The 17,507-nt window shown below is 60.1% G+C and overlaps 1 protein-coding gene across 1 annotated transcript in view; it reads left to right on the top strand.

Moving 5' to 3' along the window:
• The first annotated feature begins 6,970 nt into the window (after positions 1 to 6,970).
• Positions 6,971 to 17,507, top strand: part of NKAIN1 (sodium/potassium transporting ATPase interacting 1) — a 41,010-nt gene continuing 30,473 nt past the window's right edge. The window contains exon 1 of the mRNA XM_050983176.1: positions 6,971 to 7,237. Coding sequence (XP_050839133.1) covers positions 7,184 to 7,237 — 54 coding nt within the window. The 5' untranslated portion in view covers positions 6,971 to 7,183. The remainder of the gene's footprint in view (positions 7,238 to 17,507) is intronic.

Here is a 17,507-nt window from a genome sequence, read left to right as displayed (position 1 = left end):
TCTCCTGGAGGGAGGGTTGGCTGTGGCAGAGAGAAAGAAACCTGCCCCAGGGACAGCAGAGAGCTGCCCAGCTCTGACAGGGGGGGACAGAACACCCAGCCCCATTTCCAGCCGGAGACACTCTGGTGACTTTTCTGTTCTCCAGTTTTAAATCCAGGCCCTCACCTGTAGATAACCAGGGAAATCATTGAGGTGCAATGATGGAACCATTGGTGGAATCACTGAAATCATGGAATGGTTTGGGTGGGAAGGGACCTTGAATCCCACCCAGTGCCACCCCTGCCCTGGCAGGGACCCCTCCCCCTGTGCCAGGGACCCCTCCCACTGTGCCAGGTGCTCCCAGCCCCAGTGTCCAGCCTGGCCTTGGGCACTGCCAGGGATCCAGGGGCAGCCCCAGCTGCTCTGGCAATTCCAGCCCAGCCCTTCCCCACCCTGCCAGGGAACAATTCCCAATTGCCAAGATCCCACCCAGCCCTGCCCTCTGGCACTGGCAGCCATTCCCTGGCTCCTGTCCCTCCATCCTTGTCCCCAGTCCCTCTCCCAAGTCCAGGGAGGGTTCTCCAGGTCCTGGCAGCTGCCCACATCCCCCTTCCATCGTTCCCCTGGCCCCCGGGGGAATGGCAGGCAGGATCCCATGGGAATGGCTGCTGCAGCTCTGTGGCTGTCCCTGGAGGTGTCCCTGGTCCCCTGGGCTGTCCCAAGGCTCCTGCCCTCAGTGGATGAGTGACAGGAGCCCTCAGGGAGGTGCTGGTCAGGCAGATCCATCTCCAGATCCCAAAGGGTGAGCAGCTCCAGGCAGACAAAGCCCTCCCTGGAGGCAGGGCTGGAGGCACAGGAGGGTTATTTGATTTACTTTTAAAATTTTTTATTTATTTTTATTACTTTGTATTATTTACTTTTATTTATTTTAGTGATTTATTTATTTATTTATTTATTTATTCTATTATTTAATTTCTTCATTTTATTTTTTAGTATTTCTTTATTATTTTTATTTATTTTATTATTTTAGGGGGTTTTTTACTGCCAGGGGTGACCCTGGGCATGCCACAGTGGGAGCCTTGTGCCCCTTCCTCTGCCCTGGCCGGGGAGGGGCAGCCCCACAGATTTAGGGTTTAATTAGAGCCTATTTAATGATATTCCCAAGGGTTTATGGGTTTATTTGGATCTACACCCAAGTGCCAGAGGGGGGACACCCTTGGGGCTGATCTGAGACAGCAATCCCGAGCCTTTCCAGGTCCTGTTTCTGTAAAGGAACCAAAACAGGGTTTTGTTCCTAATCCCCACCCCAGGAACCAGCAGGGAGCTGAGGGAGGGGCATCATTCCTCCCCTGCCCTGAGTCCTGGGCAGTCCTGGGGCTCCTGGTGCCAGGCAGGGGGGGCTGGATGGATCCACACCCCACCCTGGGGTCCCTGGGTGTCACCCTGGCTGTCACCCCTGTGCCTGGACACCCCCCATGGCCTGGGCACGAGGGACACGGAGCCGTGACCCAGATCGGGAAATGATCCGGATTAAAGGCAAATCCCTGAGCAGGGGGATGGAGAGCCAGGCCTGGATGGACAGAGCCAGGCCTGGATGGACAGAGCCAGGCCTGGATGGACAGAGCCAGACCTGGATGGACAGAGCCAGGCCTGGATGGACAGAGCCAGACCTGGATGGAGAGCCAGACCTGGATGGACAGAGCCAGACCTGGAAGGACAGAGCCAGGCCTGGATGGACAGAGCCTGGCCTGGGTGGACAGAGCCCAACCTGGATGGACAGAGCCAGACCAGGATGGACAGAGCCAGACCTGGATGGACAGAGCCAGACCTGGATGGACAGAGCCAGGCCTGGATGGACAGAGCCAGACCTGGATGGACAGAGCCAGACCTGGAAGGACAGAGCCAGACCTGGATGGACAGAGCCTGGCCTGGGTGGACAGAGCCCGACCTGGATGGACAGAGCCAGACCTGGAAGGACAGAGCCAGACCTGGATGGACAGAGCCAGACCTGGATGGACAGAGCCTGGCCTGGATGGACAGAGCCAGACCTGGAAGGACAGAGCCTGACCTGGATGGACAGAGCCCGACCTGGATGGACAGAGCCTGACCAGGATGGACAGAGCCAGACCTGGATGGACAGAGCCAGACCTGGATGGACAGAGCCTGGCCTGGATGGACAGAGCCTGGCCTGGATGGACAGAGCCAGACCTGGAAGGACAGAGCCTGACCTGGAAGGACAGAGCCTGACCTGGATGGACAGAGCCAGACCTGGAAGGACAGAGCCAGACCTGGATGGACAGAGCCAGACCTGGATGGACAGAGCCTGGCCTGGATGGACAGAGCCAAACCTGGAAGGACAGAGCCTGGCCTGGATGGACCTGTTCCCACTGGTTCCCAGCTGTACCTGGGGGGATTTGGGGCCAGTCCCCCCGTTCCCACTGGTTCCCAGGTGCACGCAGGGGGATTTGGGGCCAGTCCCCCCGTTCCCACTGGTTCCCAGGTGCACGCAGGGGGATTTGGGGCCAATCCCCCTGTTCTCACTGGTTCCCAGGTGCACGCAGGGGGATTTGGGGCCAGTCCCCCCGTTCCCACTGGTCCCAGATGCAGCCAGGGCAGCCCAGGGCTCTCCTGGTTCCCATCCCACAGCAGATCCAAGGCAGCCCTGGGCCATGGCAGCAGCAAAGAGTTCCAGCTTCATCTGAGCGCAGAGAAAATTGTTTCCTTAACCAGGTTTATTCCTCCGAGGGAGGTATTTGCTTGAGAGATTTCCACTAGAAATTAAATCTTTCCTGGGATCCGGATAAACAGACCCAGTTCCACGGAGCTGGGCTGGCAGGGGGGGCTGATCCCCAGCCTGGGGGGGCTGGAGGTGACCCCGAGGTGGCTCTGGGGAGTGTCCCCATCCCTGTCCCCGTCCCCATCCCGGTCCTTGACCCTTTGGCAATGCCAGCACCCCCAAGAGCTCCCGCGGGGAGGTGGAGGAAGCACCCAGAGCTCCGGGGGTGCAGCGGGATGGATCCAGCACCCCGCTCTGGGGTCAGCGGGGACATCCCGGGACATCCCGGGACATCCCGGCTCAGCCAAAGGCAGCTCCGGCCCTGCCCCGCCCCCTCTCATTCCTTCCTGTCCTTCCCGCAGCTTTTCCTTCCCTTTCCCCACTGCTGTTCCCTAATGAATTTGGAGAGTCCCAGCGATGGTTTCTGAGAGAATGGAAAACAATTATTTGCTCTGGTGGGGAATAGATGCTGTTTAGTCTGCGTTTAATGGAAAGCTAATTAAATTACTTGAGCGAGTGAAGAGAAATTTTTTGTTAATTATGAATTTTGCGAGCTACAAAGGCGAAATGATGATGATGGATCCTGTGATGTGCTGCCCTTCTCCCCAGCACAGAGATAAGATAACAGAGAAGGAATGGTGGGAACTCATCTTAACTCATCCATCAATTCTCCATCAGCCGCCTGAGCCCGATCCATTACCTGGGATCCACAGAGCTGATGGTGACTGGCAGCTGGGGGCTAATTATCTTCAAATTGGGGAAAGGTTGCTTAAATAAATGTGTGCTTCCTCCTGGAGGTGGCTGGGAAGTCACAGAATCATGGAATCCTGGGGTGGTTTGGTTGGAGGGATGTAAAGTTCATCCCACCTCTCTCCTGCCCACCATCCCAGCGTGCTCCCTGAACAGCCTGGGGCTGGGCTGGACCTGAGCCCAGGGATGGGGCAGCCCTGATCCTGGGCCTGGGACATCTCTTGAGCCCAGGGATGGAGCATCCTTGACCCCAGGGCCTCTCTGACCCCAGGGATGGAGAATTCCTGATCCTGAGTCTGGAACATCCCTAACTCAGGGCTGGAGCATCTTTGACCCCAGAACTGGGACATCCTCAATCCCAAGTCTGGGACATCCCTGGTGTCCATGGCTGGAGTGCCACTGACCCCAGGGATGGAGCATCCTTGACCCCACAGCCACGGCCTCTGTCAGCCCAGGGATGGAGAATTCCTGATCCTGAGTCTGGGACATCCCTGGATCCAGGTCTGGAGCATCCCTGACCCCAAGACTGGGACATTCGTGGCCCCAGGGATGGAACATTGCTGACCTGATCCTGGAACATCCAAGGAGTCAGGCCTGGAGCAATGTGACCCCAGGACTGGGACATCCTCGATCCCGAACCTGGGACATCCCTGGTATCCAGGGCTGGAGTGTCCCTGACCCCAGGAATGGAGCATTGCCCACCCCAGGGCTAACCCTGACCCCAGGCTGGGCTCTCCTTTATCCCAGGACTAACCCTGACCCCAGGACTAACCCTGACCCCAGGCTGGGCTCTCCTTTACCCCAGGACTAACCCTGACCCCAGGCTGGGCCATCCTTTACCTCAGGGCTGGGCCATCCCTGGCCCTGGGAGTGGGATGTCCCTGTCCCCAGGCTGCTCCAGCCCTGCCCAAACAGACAAAAATCTGACTTTGGTGTAAAAATATCAGTTTAGTGAAAAAACCTGATGTCTCTGTGTTCTGTTTATACCCCTGGCAGGGAGAGCTCTCTCTGGCATAAAGATACAGATGGTTTTTGACTTGAAACACTCGGGTTTAGTGGAAAGAGAGGATTTTGTGTACCTGGGGATGAGATCCCATCTGGCTGCTCCTGCCCTGGGGGTGCAGAGCTCAGCTGGGTCAGATCCAGCCCCTGCCAGAGCCAGGTGGCCGTGGGGGACAGGGGACAGCCCTGTCACCCCACCACGGCATGTGGGGTGCCAGAGAAATGGAGTCTCAGCCTTGATGGGGTCGTTCCTCTCCCTTCTCCATCCCACAGGAGATTTGGGATGAGGCTCTGATCCCCCCAGGGTTGTTGGGGAAACTGAGGCATAACAGGGCTTGGTGGGAGCACGGCTGGAGATCCATGCACAGATCCTGATGGCTTCCTCCCATTTCCCATCCCCCCAGTTAATTACAGGACCCTTTTTGGATTTCCTCCTGGTATTTTCTCTGTAATTTTGGCCACTGGGGCTTTGTCTTGCACCCCAGGGTGAGGGTGTGGAGTGGCAGGTTCTGAGCAGAGCCAAGCACAAAGCCCTGGGCTCATTTCCCACCCTCTCCTGGATGAAGTTGTCTCCTCTCCTTCCAAGGAAGCTCCGTGACAGGGTTTATTGACCTTTTTTTAATCTAAAATTGATTCTTTGCAAATCTCCACCTGCTCAGGAGCCAGGCGGGATCTCGGCGCCATTGGGTGGGAATTTATGATTTTCCATCAGAGCATTTTGCCTTTCCCTGGTGTTTTTGGGGGCTGCAGGAGGGTTGAGCTGGGCAGATTTGCCTGGTCATGGCCAAGGAGATGCTGTGGGGTGCTTTGGTCCTTATCATTTTTGACCTGTGAGGTGATGCCAACCCCTCTGCTCCAAATTTCTGCTGTGTTTAAAGCCCAGAGGAGCCCAAAAGCTGAATCCTGGAGCTGTGGCTGTGGCAGGAAAACCCTCACGAGCCTGGGACAGAACAGGATGAAGGTGATGGGACCTGTCCCAGGTGAAAGCCTGGGGATCCCGGAGCCAGGAGAGCTGGGAGGGATGGCCCAGCCCACGGTGGGGGTGTCCCAGCTGGGATCCTTGGCAGCCTGAGGGAGGTGTGGGAATACTCAGGGCTGGTGGAAGTCACTCAGCCAGGCCAGGGGGGAATAAACCATGTCTGAATCTGCTCCTGCTCCCAGGAGCCCGGTTCGGAGCATCCCTCGAGGAACCCGCTGCATCTTTGCCCTGTGTGTGTCTGAATGCACAAAAGCCAAGCGTTTCCTGCAAAGCCCCGTCCTTCGGCCGCGCACGAGCCTCCCCAAAGGCTCCCGGGAGCACGGAACAGCCCCGGGGGGGAGAGAAATCCCCATCGTGGAGGATGAAGAGGAAGCTCCAGGTGTGAGAGGTGCTGCAGGCTGGTGCCAGCAGCGCACAGGGATCAGCCCTGGCAAGCTTGGATGGGCTTGGACCACACACACAAATGCAGCTTCATCCCTCGGATGCCGTGTGCATGCTCTGACACCTAAGGCTGTGTGGGGCGGGTTTAGGAGATGCTTCCTTCCGAACATCGGCGCTGAAGATTAAGAAATCATGGAAATTAAAAGCAACAAACTGTTTCCAAGTGCTTCTGCCAGGCAGCATTTCAGCCAGAGGTTTCTAAAGCGCTGGGAAGGCAGCATCCCGGTGACTCCTCGCGCTCTGCCATGTCCCCGAAGGTGTGCTGTGAAAACAGAACAAAGGCGAGCGGGTGGGTGGCGGTGAGGGGCCGTGTCAGCCCTGTCTGCACCCCCCTCCCTCCCCAGGCACCTCTGCCCCCGGCCGGCACTCAGCCCTGGCCCCAGCCGCGTGTGCCGAGCGGGGCTCTGCGGGGGCATGTGGGGCGCTCCCGCCGGGCTCGGCCATCTGTCCTCCCGGCAAGCCCAGCTGCTGCGCTGGCATGGCCACCCCAGGGGAGGTGGCGGGGTCCCTGTGCTGCGGGTCCAGGCGCCGCCCAAGGGCCGCAGGACCGGGGGATGCGGGGGATGCGTGGGGGATGCGGAGGGAGCATCTCGCAGCCCTTCCCCAGGGTCTCACCCAGCCGCACCTGCCTCCGCAGGCGAAAATAGAATAATAACAAAAATCTGCGATTTAAAAGACAAACGCTGATGATTAAGGATAAGCATAAGGCCAGGCGGGAGCCGCGATGCGGCTGAGGGGCCGCACTGCCCGCGCCCCCGGAGGCCGCCAAGGGCTCGGCGCGGCTCGACGTGCCCGCCCGCCCCCCGCCCCGCCCGGCCGCGCCGCCCGCCGCGCCCCGCTGGCTGCCGCGTCCCGCCTTGTTCCGGCCGCGCAGCCCGGCCCCGCCCGCGCCCCCCTCCCGCCCGCCCCGGGCGCGGAGCGCGGCTGTGCGGGAGACAATAGCGGAGCGGACGGCTCCGCGCCGCGCCGGGCCGGGCATGGGCGGCCAGGGCTGCGCGGCCCCGCGGCCCCCGCGCCGCCCGAGCGGGCTGTAGCGGGGCGGGGGGCGGAGGGAGAAGGGGGGCGATGCCCCACGCCGAGCCCAGCCCGCCGCTGTGCTGAGCCGGCAGGGCTGGCCGGAGGCTGGAGAGCGGGACATGGTGCTGGAGCCCCCCGTGACGCTCCCCGGGTGGCCAAGGGGCGGCTGGTGAGGAGCTGGAGCGCGGCGGCGGAGCGAGGCCACGGTGAGGGAGCCCCGAGGATCCGGCTGGGGAGCCATGGGGAGATGCAACGGGCGATGCACGCTGGTGGGATTCTGCTGCCTGCAGCTGGTAAGGCTCATCGGCATGCCGGGCGTGCTTTGTGCGAGATGCTGCCTGTCACCGCTCCCCACGCCGCCTCGGCGGTGACCTTGTGTTGGGACCAGCTCGGGGATGCTTCATCACGCAAAAAAAAAAAAAAAAAACCACAGCAAAGAAAAAATGCTGATCTAAAAGACAGGCAGTGCCACCCTCATCTCCTGCCTCAAGCCAGCGCTGGCCGGGGAGGTGGATGGGGACCGCTTCCCTGCGCTGTCAGTGCCCGAGGTTGCGTCTCCAGCAGGTGTGAGCTTTGTTCCCAACTGCAATCTCTTCCCTCCGACTTCACTCCCGCCCGCGGTTTCCCATTCTGGTGACTCCACGGATGCGTCTCGGGGTGCTGGTCTCCTGAGTCGGGGCGAGAGGGAAACTTGGAGCCGCTGGCAGCACTTTGGAAACTCTGCTGCTCCTGAGCGGGGCCCACCTGCCCGCGGTGGGGGGCACGGGGCTGTGGCGGCAAGGAGGAAGGAGAGGGTTGATTTTCACGGGATTGTGGGGTTTCATTCGTAGGGTTTCGTGACAATTCCGTGCCGCGCTCGCCGCCGCCCGCGAATCAATCTTCATCAGGCTCTGCCCGAGGAGCCGGCGAAGGGAGCGCGGGGGGGATCCGGGGTTTCTGCTCAAACCAGCGCTAGCGAGGTTGCGATTAATTATCCCGGCAGGGTGGTGCGTTAATGGAAAATCAGCACCCTCCAACTTGCCCCCGCGGCCGTGCCGAGCTCGTCACGGCGAGGAGAGCAGGGAGGGACTGCTGAAATCTGTGGGGTCAGCTCGTGGTGTCCCCGGGGACGGGGGGGGTGATGGATGGATGGACTCAGCGATGGAAATGGGCTCAGAGCCCTCTGGAGATGATGGTGGCATCCTGCTGACAGGCACTTTCTTCCCGGCTCTTGTTCATCCTTCATCCTCCAGAAGGCAGCGGGTGGGGAGGGGTCCCCACTTTTGGATGGGGGTACACGAGGTGTTGCTGGGGGGATGGGGAAGATTTGAAGCCGGTGCTCAGCCTGGGCAGCAGAGGCACCGTGGGATCATCCCCAGGCTGGAGTCCCCCATGCCCAGCAGGAATGGACTCTGTGTCCCCAGCTGTCCCCTCGCTTTGGGCTGTGGAGTCTCGCTTGGCGTTGCGCTCACCTGATCCAGGATAAATCCAGCGGGGCTTTTCCAGGTGTGCAGGAGTTTGCTGGCTTTTGGTCACATTCCTTTTCACCGCTCAGCTCCAGGCAGGTTTGGTGGTGATTACTCCCCAAGATATCCTAAATCTGAGAGGTTTAAATCTGTTCATCGGGGGAAGGCTGAATAGGTGCGAGCTCCTGGGCTGGGAGAGCAGCTCCAGCTCACACCCGGAGGAACTTAGTGCTGCTAATCGGGGTCAGGCTGTCCCCTCCACCTTCTCCCCATGTGTCCTGGTGTTTTGGCATCCCCAGAGGCTCCAATCCCTTACCAGGGACCTCTCCCTTCCCACTCCAGGCTCACCCTGAACCAGCTCATCCTTTGGGATGCTCTCTGGAGCTCCTTCCTGGTTTTGGAGGCAGCAGCTTCCACTCCCCCACGGAGAGATGCCCCCAGCCCTCAGTTCCCCTGGGCTGAGGGGTCTGGGTGCCCACCCATGGCCCTGTGCTGAGCCAGCCCCAGGAGACTGGAGGTGGCAGTGGCACCCAGGTGTCCCCTGGGGTGACCAAGTGCCACAGCACCTGGACCGGGCAGAGCTGAGGTTTGGGATGGAGCCTCAGGAAGTGGGGATGATCCCCGACCCCATCCCTGCTCCCCTCCTCTGCTTCACTCCTGACATGGAGATGGCACGGCAGGCTCATGTCCCCCCACCCAGCTGGCCCTGGCACCTGTCCTTGGCCCTCTGTCCTGTGGGTGGGGACAGCTGTGCCCCCAGTGTCCCCAGTCACTGGTGTGTGTGGGGCTGCCCCGTGGCTGCAGGAGCAGCTCGTGCCACAAGTGGGGACTGCCCAAGGAGGGCACGGCTCAGCTGAGCCCCCCTGGCCAGCCTGGGCCCTGGTGTCCCTGAAACAGCAGCATGGTGACATCCTGAGGTGATGCCACCATTTCTGGCTGGTCCTCCCTACCCATCCCCAGGCCCTTTCCCTGTGTGCCATGTCACCTCACAGCCACCTTCCCATGGCTCCTTGAGTGTCACTGTCACCTCTGGGCACCTTCCCACGGCTCTCTGTGTGTCATTGTCACCTCTGGGCACCTTTCACATCCCAGCTGGTTCCCCAATGTTCATGACCTGCTCCCTCACCCCCCTGGTCCCAGGGATGCTCTGGATGCCCAAGGTGCAGCTGGCACAAGGTCCCTGATCTGGAGGGGCCCTGTCAAGCCCTGCCTGCACCAGCCCACCCCTGAGCCAGTTTGGGAAGCTGCTCTTTGGGCCATGACACTGCAGGATCTGCCTTGGAGCATTCAAACACCCTCCAAGCTCCTTCCCCCTGGCGAGGCCATGCTGAGAGTGCTGGCTGACCCCAGTCCTGGGGACAAGCAGCACGTGCCAGATTTTGCCTCCATTTATGGTTTTCCCCTGAAAAAATCCTCTTGCCAAACCCCCACCGGCCAAACCCCCAAACCCCACCCTCCCTGCCTCGGGAGGGGCCACCCGCAGGTGTTCATGAGAATGAGGTGGGATAAAACCCAAACTCCGGGGTTTTCCTTGTTTCCCAGCAGCTGGGAGACACCAACGCGTCTCTGTGCCCCGTGTTTGTGGGATTCACCCTCTCTGGGGGAAATGGGAATGCTGGGGGGTGGGACGGGGCAGGGACCCGAGGTGGCGCTGCCCTGCTGGGGCAGGGGCTCTGGGAGCCACAGCATTGGTTCCTCTGCAGCCTGGAGGGGTGGGGACAGCTGAGCTGCTGCCAGGCTGGGCCAGCCCTGGTGGCATGATACGGGACATTGGGACATCGGGATATCGGGACATTGGGATATCGGCGTACCAGGACATTGGGATGTCAGAATATCAGGACATCAGGATATAGGGTTATTGGGACATTGGGATAGTGGGATGTTGGGATATCTGGATATTGGGATGTCAGGATATCAGGATATTGGTACATTGGAATACTGGGATATCAGGATATTGGAATATTGAGATATTGGGATATCAGGACATTGGGATATTGGGACACCAGGATACCGGGACATTGGGATATCGGGACACTGGGTCATCAGGACACCAGGATATTGGGACATGCATTGCTGGCAGCTGTCAGGCCGGCTCTGTCCAGCTGCTGTCACATGTCCCTTGGCCGCCCTGCTCTGTGCCCCGCGGCCGCGCTCAGGAGCCGGTGCGGGATGGTTTTCCTGGAGCTGGCTCCTTCTCCACCCCAGACTGGCGATCCCAGCGCTCCCTCCGTGCGGCCGCTCAGCCCCGCAGCTGGACGGGGACAGGGACGCTCCGTGCCCCACCTCCGCCTGGCAGAGCCCGCAGCCGCTTCCAGCCGAGCTCCTGTTTCCTTCTTTGTTTCTCTCCTTCTCCTTTAATTGGCTGGGAAAGCAGAGCTGGGTTGGCACCTCCCGCCTGCCGGAGCCTGCCAGGCTGGCGGGGTGCGGTGCGGGACCGTGCCGTGAGTCGCGGTGCCGTGCCATGCCGTGCCATGCCGTGCCATGCCGTGCCACGCCAGAGCGGCGCTGGCATCCCCGCTCCCTGCGGGGCTGGGGCGCGGGAGAGGGGCCGCGGGTCCATCCCAGCTTCTCCCTAAGCCGCGGGGTTCGGCGGCCTCGGGAGCCGCTGGGATGTGACCCCGTCTCCAGGGCTGGAGAAGGAGCAGGAGTTCGGCTTAACGAGGGATGGGTGAAGGGAGAGGATGATCCTTCATCCCTGTGCGACAGCGGCTCCCTCTGCGCCCCTGGGGGCTCCGTGGCCCTCCCGTCCTTCCTTCCTGCTCTGATTTCCCTGGTTTGGCCGCGGCCGGTGGGAACCACCCTCCTCCCACCTCTGCCGGCATCTTTTGTCCTCGCACGGCTCCGGGCGCTCGGCACGGGGATGAACCGGGCACCGCGGGGCCGGGGCCGCCCCGGCCGCATCCCCCTCCCCCGGAAAGGGGGAAAGGAGCCCGGGCTGAACTCGGGCTGGAGGTTTTCAATTACACAATTAAATGCACAATTAGGTGTAATTACCAGCGCTCAGAAGGTGCGACTGTTCATAATGGGCTTGTAATCTACTGCCGCCGCTGTTTGTACTGCTCCGCTCCGCTCCCTAATGATTATGGAAAGCTTTCCCATTTGCATGGTTGCCATGGAAATGGGGGGCTGGCAGGAGCGCGGGGATGGCGAGGGGAGTCCCTGACTCCCCCGAGCCCCCTCGCTGCCCCACATCCCCTCTCCGTGGGGTGGCGGTGATGGGGGTGCTGATCCCTGCGGCTCTGTGGGGTCACGGGTGCCGGCGTGGAGGGAGGAGGATCCTCCAGGGATCCAGAGGATGCAGAGCCGGCCCCAAGGTGGGAAATGTGTTTTAAAGCCTGAAAAACCCCACCCCAGCCCGTCACCTGCCCGGGCGAGCGCCCCGAGAGCCCCGCAGGGACCGAGGCTGTGGGTGGCCCTGCAGAGGCATCATCCAGCCCAGACCTCCGTGCGGGTGAGCATCCTCCGGCACATCCGCCTTCCAGGCAGGGCTGTAAAGGTTTATTGACGTGTGTTTGGGAAGGCAGAGCCTCACAGCTCGCAATTAAAACCGCGATTAAAGTGCCGTACGTCTAAATTTGCAGGACTAGCTAATGTGCACCCAAGAGGATTAACGAGGCCGCCTGAAGAACTCCCTAAATCATTCATGGCGGTTCTTAACAGAGCTGGGAGCGAGGGGGGCTGGAAAATAAATGTCTCAGAGGGCTGGGTTGTAGAGAGAATAAAGAGGATGAGGCTGAAACCAGCCTGGCCCGACAGGGGAACTGTCAGAGCCCGGGAAGGAAATGTTGATGTGAGCAGAAAAGCCGAAAGCAGATGGGCTCATGGAGAGCTGGGAAATGTGTCTTGTCCAGCCAAACCTGGCTCTTGTTTCTCCTTGAGCTCCCTGGTCTGGCTGCTGGAAGGGGCTGAGCTGCCCCAGCAATGGTTTGGATGCTGATAAGGAATTTGATTTAATCCCAGGTGGCTTCTGTTAGGAAAAAATTAGTGCTATGAAAAATCAATGGTGCTCATTTCAGGACTGGGCAGAAAGAAGAGAAGGAATTAAATCATCGCTGGAGAAAAGGTGTGGGATGAGGGGATGGTGATGAGCAGAGCCTGGCACAGACGAGTCCCCCTGGAGGTGCATCCTGGGCACAAGGGGCAGGGGCGTGTCCCATCCCAAAATCCATTGCCAAGCCATCGGGAGGGGGCTGGGCAGAGGAACAGGAGGATGAGAGAAGTGGCCAAACAGCCTCTGGAGAGGCTCAGGGTCTGTGGCTGCTCTGAGGGAAGATCACAGAACTCTGAAATGGTTTGGATGGGAAAGGACCTTAAATCCCACTCAGTGCCACCCCTGCCATGGCAGGGACCCCTCCCACTGTACCAGGGACCCCTCCCACTGTGCCAGGGACCCCTCCCACTGTGCCAGGTGCTCCCAGCCCCAATGTCCAGCCTGGCCTTGGGCACTGCCAGGGATCCAGGGGCAGCCCCAGCTGCTCTGGCAATTCCAGCCCAGCCCCTCCCCACCCTGCCAGGGAACAATTCCCAATTGCCAATATTCCACCTGAATCCCTCCTCTTTTAGTTTTAAACCATTCCCCCTTGAAGAGTCACAGAATTCCCAGAATTCCCAGAATCCCTGGGTTGGAAGAGACCTTCAAGCTCATCCAGTCCAACCCAGCCCCAACACCCCAACTCACCCCTGGCACCCAGTGCCACATCCAGGCTTTGTTAAACACCCCCAGGGATGGGGACTCCACCACCTCCCCAGGCAGAACATTCCAGAACTTTATCACCCTTTCTGTAAAAACTTTTTCCTGGTATCCAACCAAGGTGGGGAGGTGGAGAAGATTCCCAGTCCCAACAGCCCTCAGTGCAGGAGAAATGAGGCAAAGGGAGTGGGTTTTGGGGAGGAAAGGGTTTTTTCAGCCCTGAGGGTGATTAACCACAGCCAGAAATGAACTCTGGGTGCCTTGGCCTTCCCCTGCTGCCTTTGGGCAGTGCTTGCCCCAGGCTTGGGCCATGTTTGGAAGGACAACAGGGACATCCCCACACAGTGGCAGCACTGGGGGTGCTGAGTACCCTGGGTTGTTATTCCAGCAGAGGTTGGGTTTGTTTGGGAATTTGCTGCTGCAGGATCCAGGAGCACCTGTGAACTCCTCAGGGTGTTGTTTATTCATGGAATGCTCTCCCTGCCCCAGGCTCTGCTGGCTCTGATGTCTTGGGTCAGAGACTGGACAGAGACCAGACAGAGCTAAAGAATAAAGCAGGGATTGATTCCAAGGATCTCCTCCATGGACGCACCTTGGGCAGCACCAGAGCCCAGCCAGGGCTGCACCCAAGATGACCCAAAATGGCCCCAAAATGCCCGGCCGGGCACGGGGTCTGTCCCTGGGATCAGCTCTGCTCCATTCCCACCTTGCAGTTCATTGTCCCAGCCCAGCTTTAGCCCAGGCAGTCCCAGCCTTGTTTTTCTCTCTCCAGCCCACGGGGTTTGTGCTCCTGGGCTGAGATTGGGATCATTTGTCCTTGGTGCCCAGCTGGAGCAGGAATTGTTTTGTCTCCCTGCTCTGTGCACAGAGCTCACCATCCCATAATGTGGACCCAGACCCACACACTGAAGCAAATCTGAAAAATAGAAAAGCCAAACCTGAGGCGTGAGCTCCCACCACTTTTTCCTTCTGCAGAGGTGCTCTTGGCTCCTCTCTGCTCAGTTCCTCCAGAGAGAAACCCAGGGAAGCCCTGGAAGAGAGTTTGGTCCACAACTCACTGTGGAGGGATTCGGTTCCCAAAGGGAAACCCACATCCCCCTCTGGGACACAGACCTGGCTCCCAGCTCCCAGCCCTGCCCCCACAGAGCTGGCACAGGGGTGGGTTGGGCAGCTGGGAGGATGCTGGGGGTGGGTACCTATTGGATTTGCTGGGAATGCCCCGATGAGGGCAGGAATGATGGATCTGACTCCATGTCCTCAGCAGGCTGATTTATTATTTTATGATACTGTATTACATTAAAGAATGCTAAACTAAACTACACTAAAGAATACAGAAAGGATACAGACAGGAGGCTAAAAAGAGAATAATGTAACCTCGTGACTCTCTCCAGAGTCTGACCCAGCCTGGCCCTGACTGGCCAGAGAGTGAAAACAGCTCCCAGCAGAATGCACTGGAACAATCACCTGGGGGTGAACAATCCCCAAACACATTCCACATGGGCACAGCACAGGAGAAGCAAATGAGATCAGAATTGTTTTCCTTTTCTCTGAGGCCTCTCAGCTTCCCAGGAGAAAAATCCTGAGTGAGGGGATTTTTTCAGAGGATGTGAATGCCACAGGTACCAGGACGCCCTCTCAGCCTCGTGCCCATTCCCAGGGCTGGGAAAGGCTCTGTCTCCCACTGCACATCACGGCAGGAGCAGGATCCTGCTGGCATCACCTCCCCCCTGGGCTGGGAGCCCCTGGAGTGCTGCAGCCATGGCCTGGGAATCTCCCATCCCTTGGGAAAGGGACAGGGATGGGAACCCCACAAATCCCTCACTCCTGCCTGCTTTAACAGCCTGCTCTGGGCTGCAGGTGGATCTGTATCCATCTCTGCTGGCCTGGGGGAGCAGTGCCAGGGGTGGGAACCTTCCCAGCCCCATCCTGGTGCTCCAGGCTGTGTCCCCAGCCCTCCTGCTCCTGGAATGCCCCGGGATGTCCCTGTCCCCACCGCAGCCAGCGTGGCTGGAATTGATGAGCACTGGGGGCTGAGTAAGGAGAGAACATTCTTCCCAAATCCTGGGGCATGCTTGGAGCAGCTCAGAATGGCCCCCTTGGCACTGATTTTTTCCTTCCCCCCATTTGAAAGCAGCTATTTATTTCAATTTCCAAAATTTGGATGTAACGGGCAGGAAAAGGGGGAGTGCGAAGCGGGCAGAGAGCAGCCCAGGTGTGTTTAACCAGCCAGGACATAAAACCCTGAGAGGTTTTTAAAAAGATTAATAACATGAGCTTGGGGGAAATTCCCCCTCCTTTGGGTCTCATCTGTGGTAGCAGGAGATTTTGAGGAGGAAAAAACCCAAAAGCCCAAGTGGTGTTTGGGAGCAGTGGGACAGGATGTGACTCGCTCTGTCCCCATGGGGTCACGTTATTTAACGGAGGTTACATTAATGAATTATTTAATGGCTGTGGAGGATGGGAGGGGCTGTGGGACCTGCCTCGGGGTGCTGGCTCCCTGCTCCCCCTCAGGGTGTTCCCTGCTCCCCCTCAGGGTGTTCCCTGCTCCCCCTCGGGGCGGTTCCCTGCTCCCCCTCAGGGTGGTTCCCTGCTCCCCCTCGGGCCGTTCCCTGCTCCCCCTCGGGTTCTGTCCCTGCTCCCCCTCATGTTGGATCCCTGCTCCCCCTCGGGTGGGTCCCTGCTCCCCCTCAGGGTGTGTCCCTGCTCCCCCTCAGGGTGGGTTCCCTGCTCCCCCTCACGGTGGGTTCCCCACTCCCCCTCAGGGTGTTCCCTGCTCCCCCTCGGGGCCGTTCCCTGCTCCCCCTCAGGGTGTTCCCTGCTCCCCCTCAGGGTGGGTTCCCTGCTCCCCCTCAGGGTGTTCCCTGCTCCCCCTCAGGGTGTTCCCTGCTCCCCCTCGGGGTGGGTTCTGTCCCTGCTCCCCCTCAGGGTGTTCCCTGCTCCCCCTCGGGGCCGTTCCCTGCTCCCCCTCGGGGATCAGCCCCTGGAGCCTGCAGGGAGAAGGGGCTCAGCACATCCCGGCAGTTCCGGGGTTTGGGAAGCAGGAGCTGCAGGGAGGGAGGGATGCAGGAGGGCACGGGGGGTTTTGGGGTGCCCGGCTGTGAACAGTGGGACCCCAGAGCTGAGCTGGGCTGGGAACCCCCCAGAGGAGATTTCTCACACCCTGGTGCCACCTCCTGGCTCTGTCCTGGCAGAGGGTACCTGTGTGCCCTGGGGGGCCTGGGGGAGGTCCTGGGGTACCCAGGGGCTGGCTGTGACAATGACACTGCGAAGCCACCGGCGCTGGCTGTGTCCTGTCACTCTGCCTGGCCGGGTCACAGCTGTGCTGTCACACGCAGGGGACACGGCCACACTTGGGGCTGCCCTGCTGCTGGTTCGCAGGCTAATTACTTTGATTAGGGCTAATTAGCACCCTGGGGCACTGTGGTTTCTTCCCACGGCCGGATCGATGGCGGGGCCCTTTCCCACAGGGATGTGTGTCCTGGAACCCCGGGAATGTGGCACCAGGGAGCCGAGAGGAGCCCGGGCGGGGCGGATTTGCCTCCCCCGGCCTCGTGCTGGGGCAGGAAAATGTGGAACCTTCGGTGGATGGGATTGGGGATACCAAAGGGCCACTGGGGTGGCCTCAGTGACTGTCCCAGTTTGGGAACTGGGGCTCCAGGGAGCTGTGGGAATGTCACTGGAACAGTGCCACATTCGTGTCACCCCACAGGGACTCCCGGCTACAAACTGGGTGGGAAATGTCCCAGGGGAAGGGAGGAGAGTGAGCTCAGGTGGGAGCTGAAGGTGCCTGGGGTGGGGGTGTGGGAGTGGAGGGTGCTGGGTCATGGGGAGGATGCTCAGGTGGGAATCAGGGATGCTCAGGGCGCTTGAGGTGCTTGGGGTGGGGATGGAGGGTGCTTGGGTCAGAGTGGAGGGTGCTGGATGTGCCTGGGCTGAGCATGGAGGGTGCTGGGAGCAGCAGCAGAGGGCACTCGGGATGAGTGAAGGGCGCTCTGGGCGATGCTCAGAGTGGGACTGGAGGGTTCTTGGAATGCAGGAGCTCATGGGAGCCCCAGGGAAGCCCTGCCCGTGCTCTGATTCCGTGCAGGCACAGCTCGGATTAATGGTGGTGCTCGGGCACTGCCTGCAAGTGTCACACTGAGAGTCCTTGTCCCATCCTCCTGGGCTCTCTCCCCCTCCTCTCCACCCCTCTGGATCTCAGGAGCTGTGACAGCCGTGGCTGTGGGGTCCAGCTGGGTCCCCCAGCCCTGATTTGTGTCCCCCACCCCCGGGAAAGGACCCAGCTCCCCCCCGTGGGTGCAGCAGCCGGGCTCAGGCTCGGCAGCTTTGCACAAACCTTTGCAGGCTCCGATTTGTGTTTTCTCTGCTCTTCCCTGCCCTGCTTTGGCTCAGAAACCAGCCCCGTCCCTCTCACCCACCCTGGGGACA

The sequence above is a fragment of the Serinus canaria genome, chromosome 23 (genome assembly GCF_022539315.1).
Source record: "Serinus canaria isolate serCan28SL12 chromosome 23, serCan2020, whole genome shotgun sequence".
Classification (NCBI taxonomy): Eukaryota; Metazoa; Chordata; class Aves; order Passeriformes; family Fringillidae; genus Serinus; species Serinus canaria.
The sequence above is the reverse complement of the archived record's forward strand: the minus strand, read 5'-3'. Positions and strand labels throughout refer to the sequence as shown.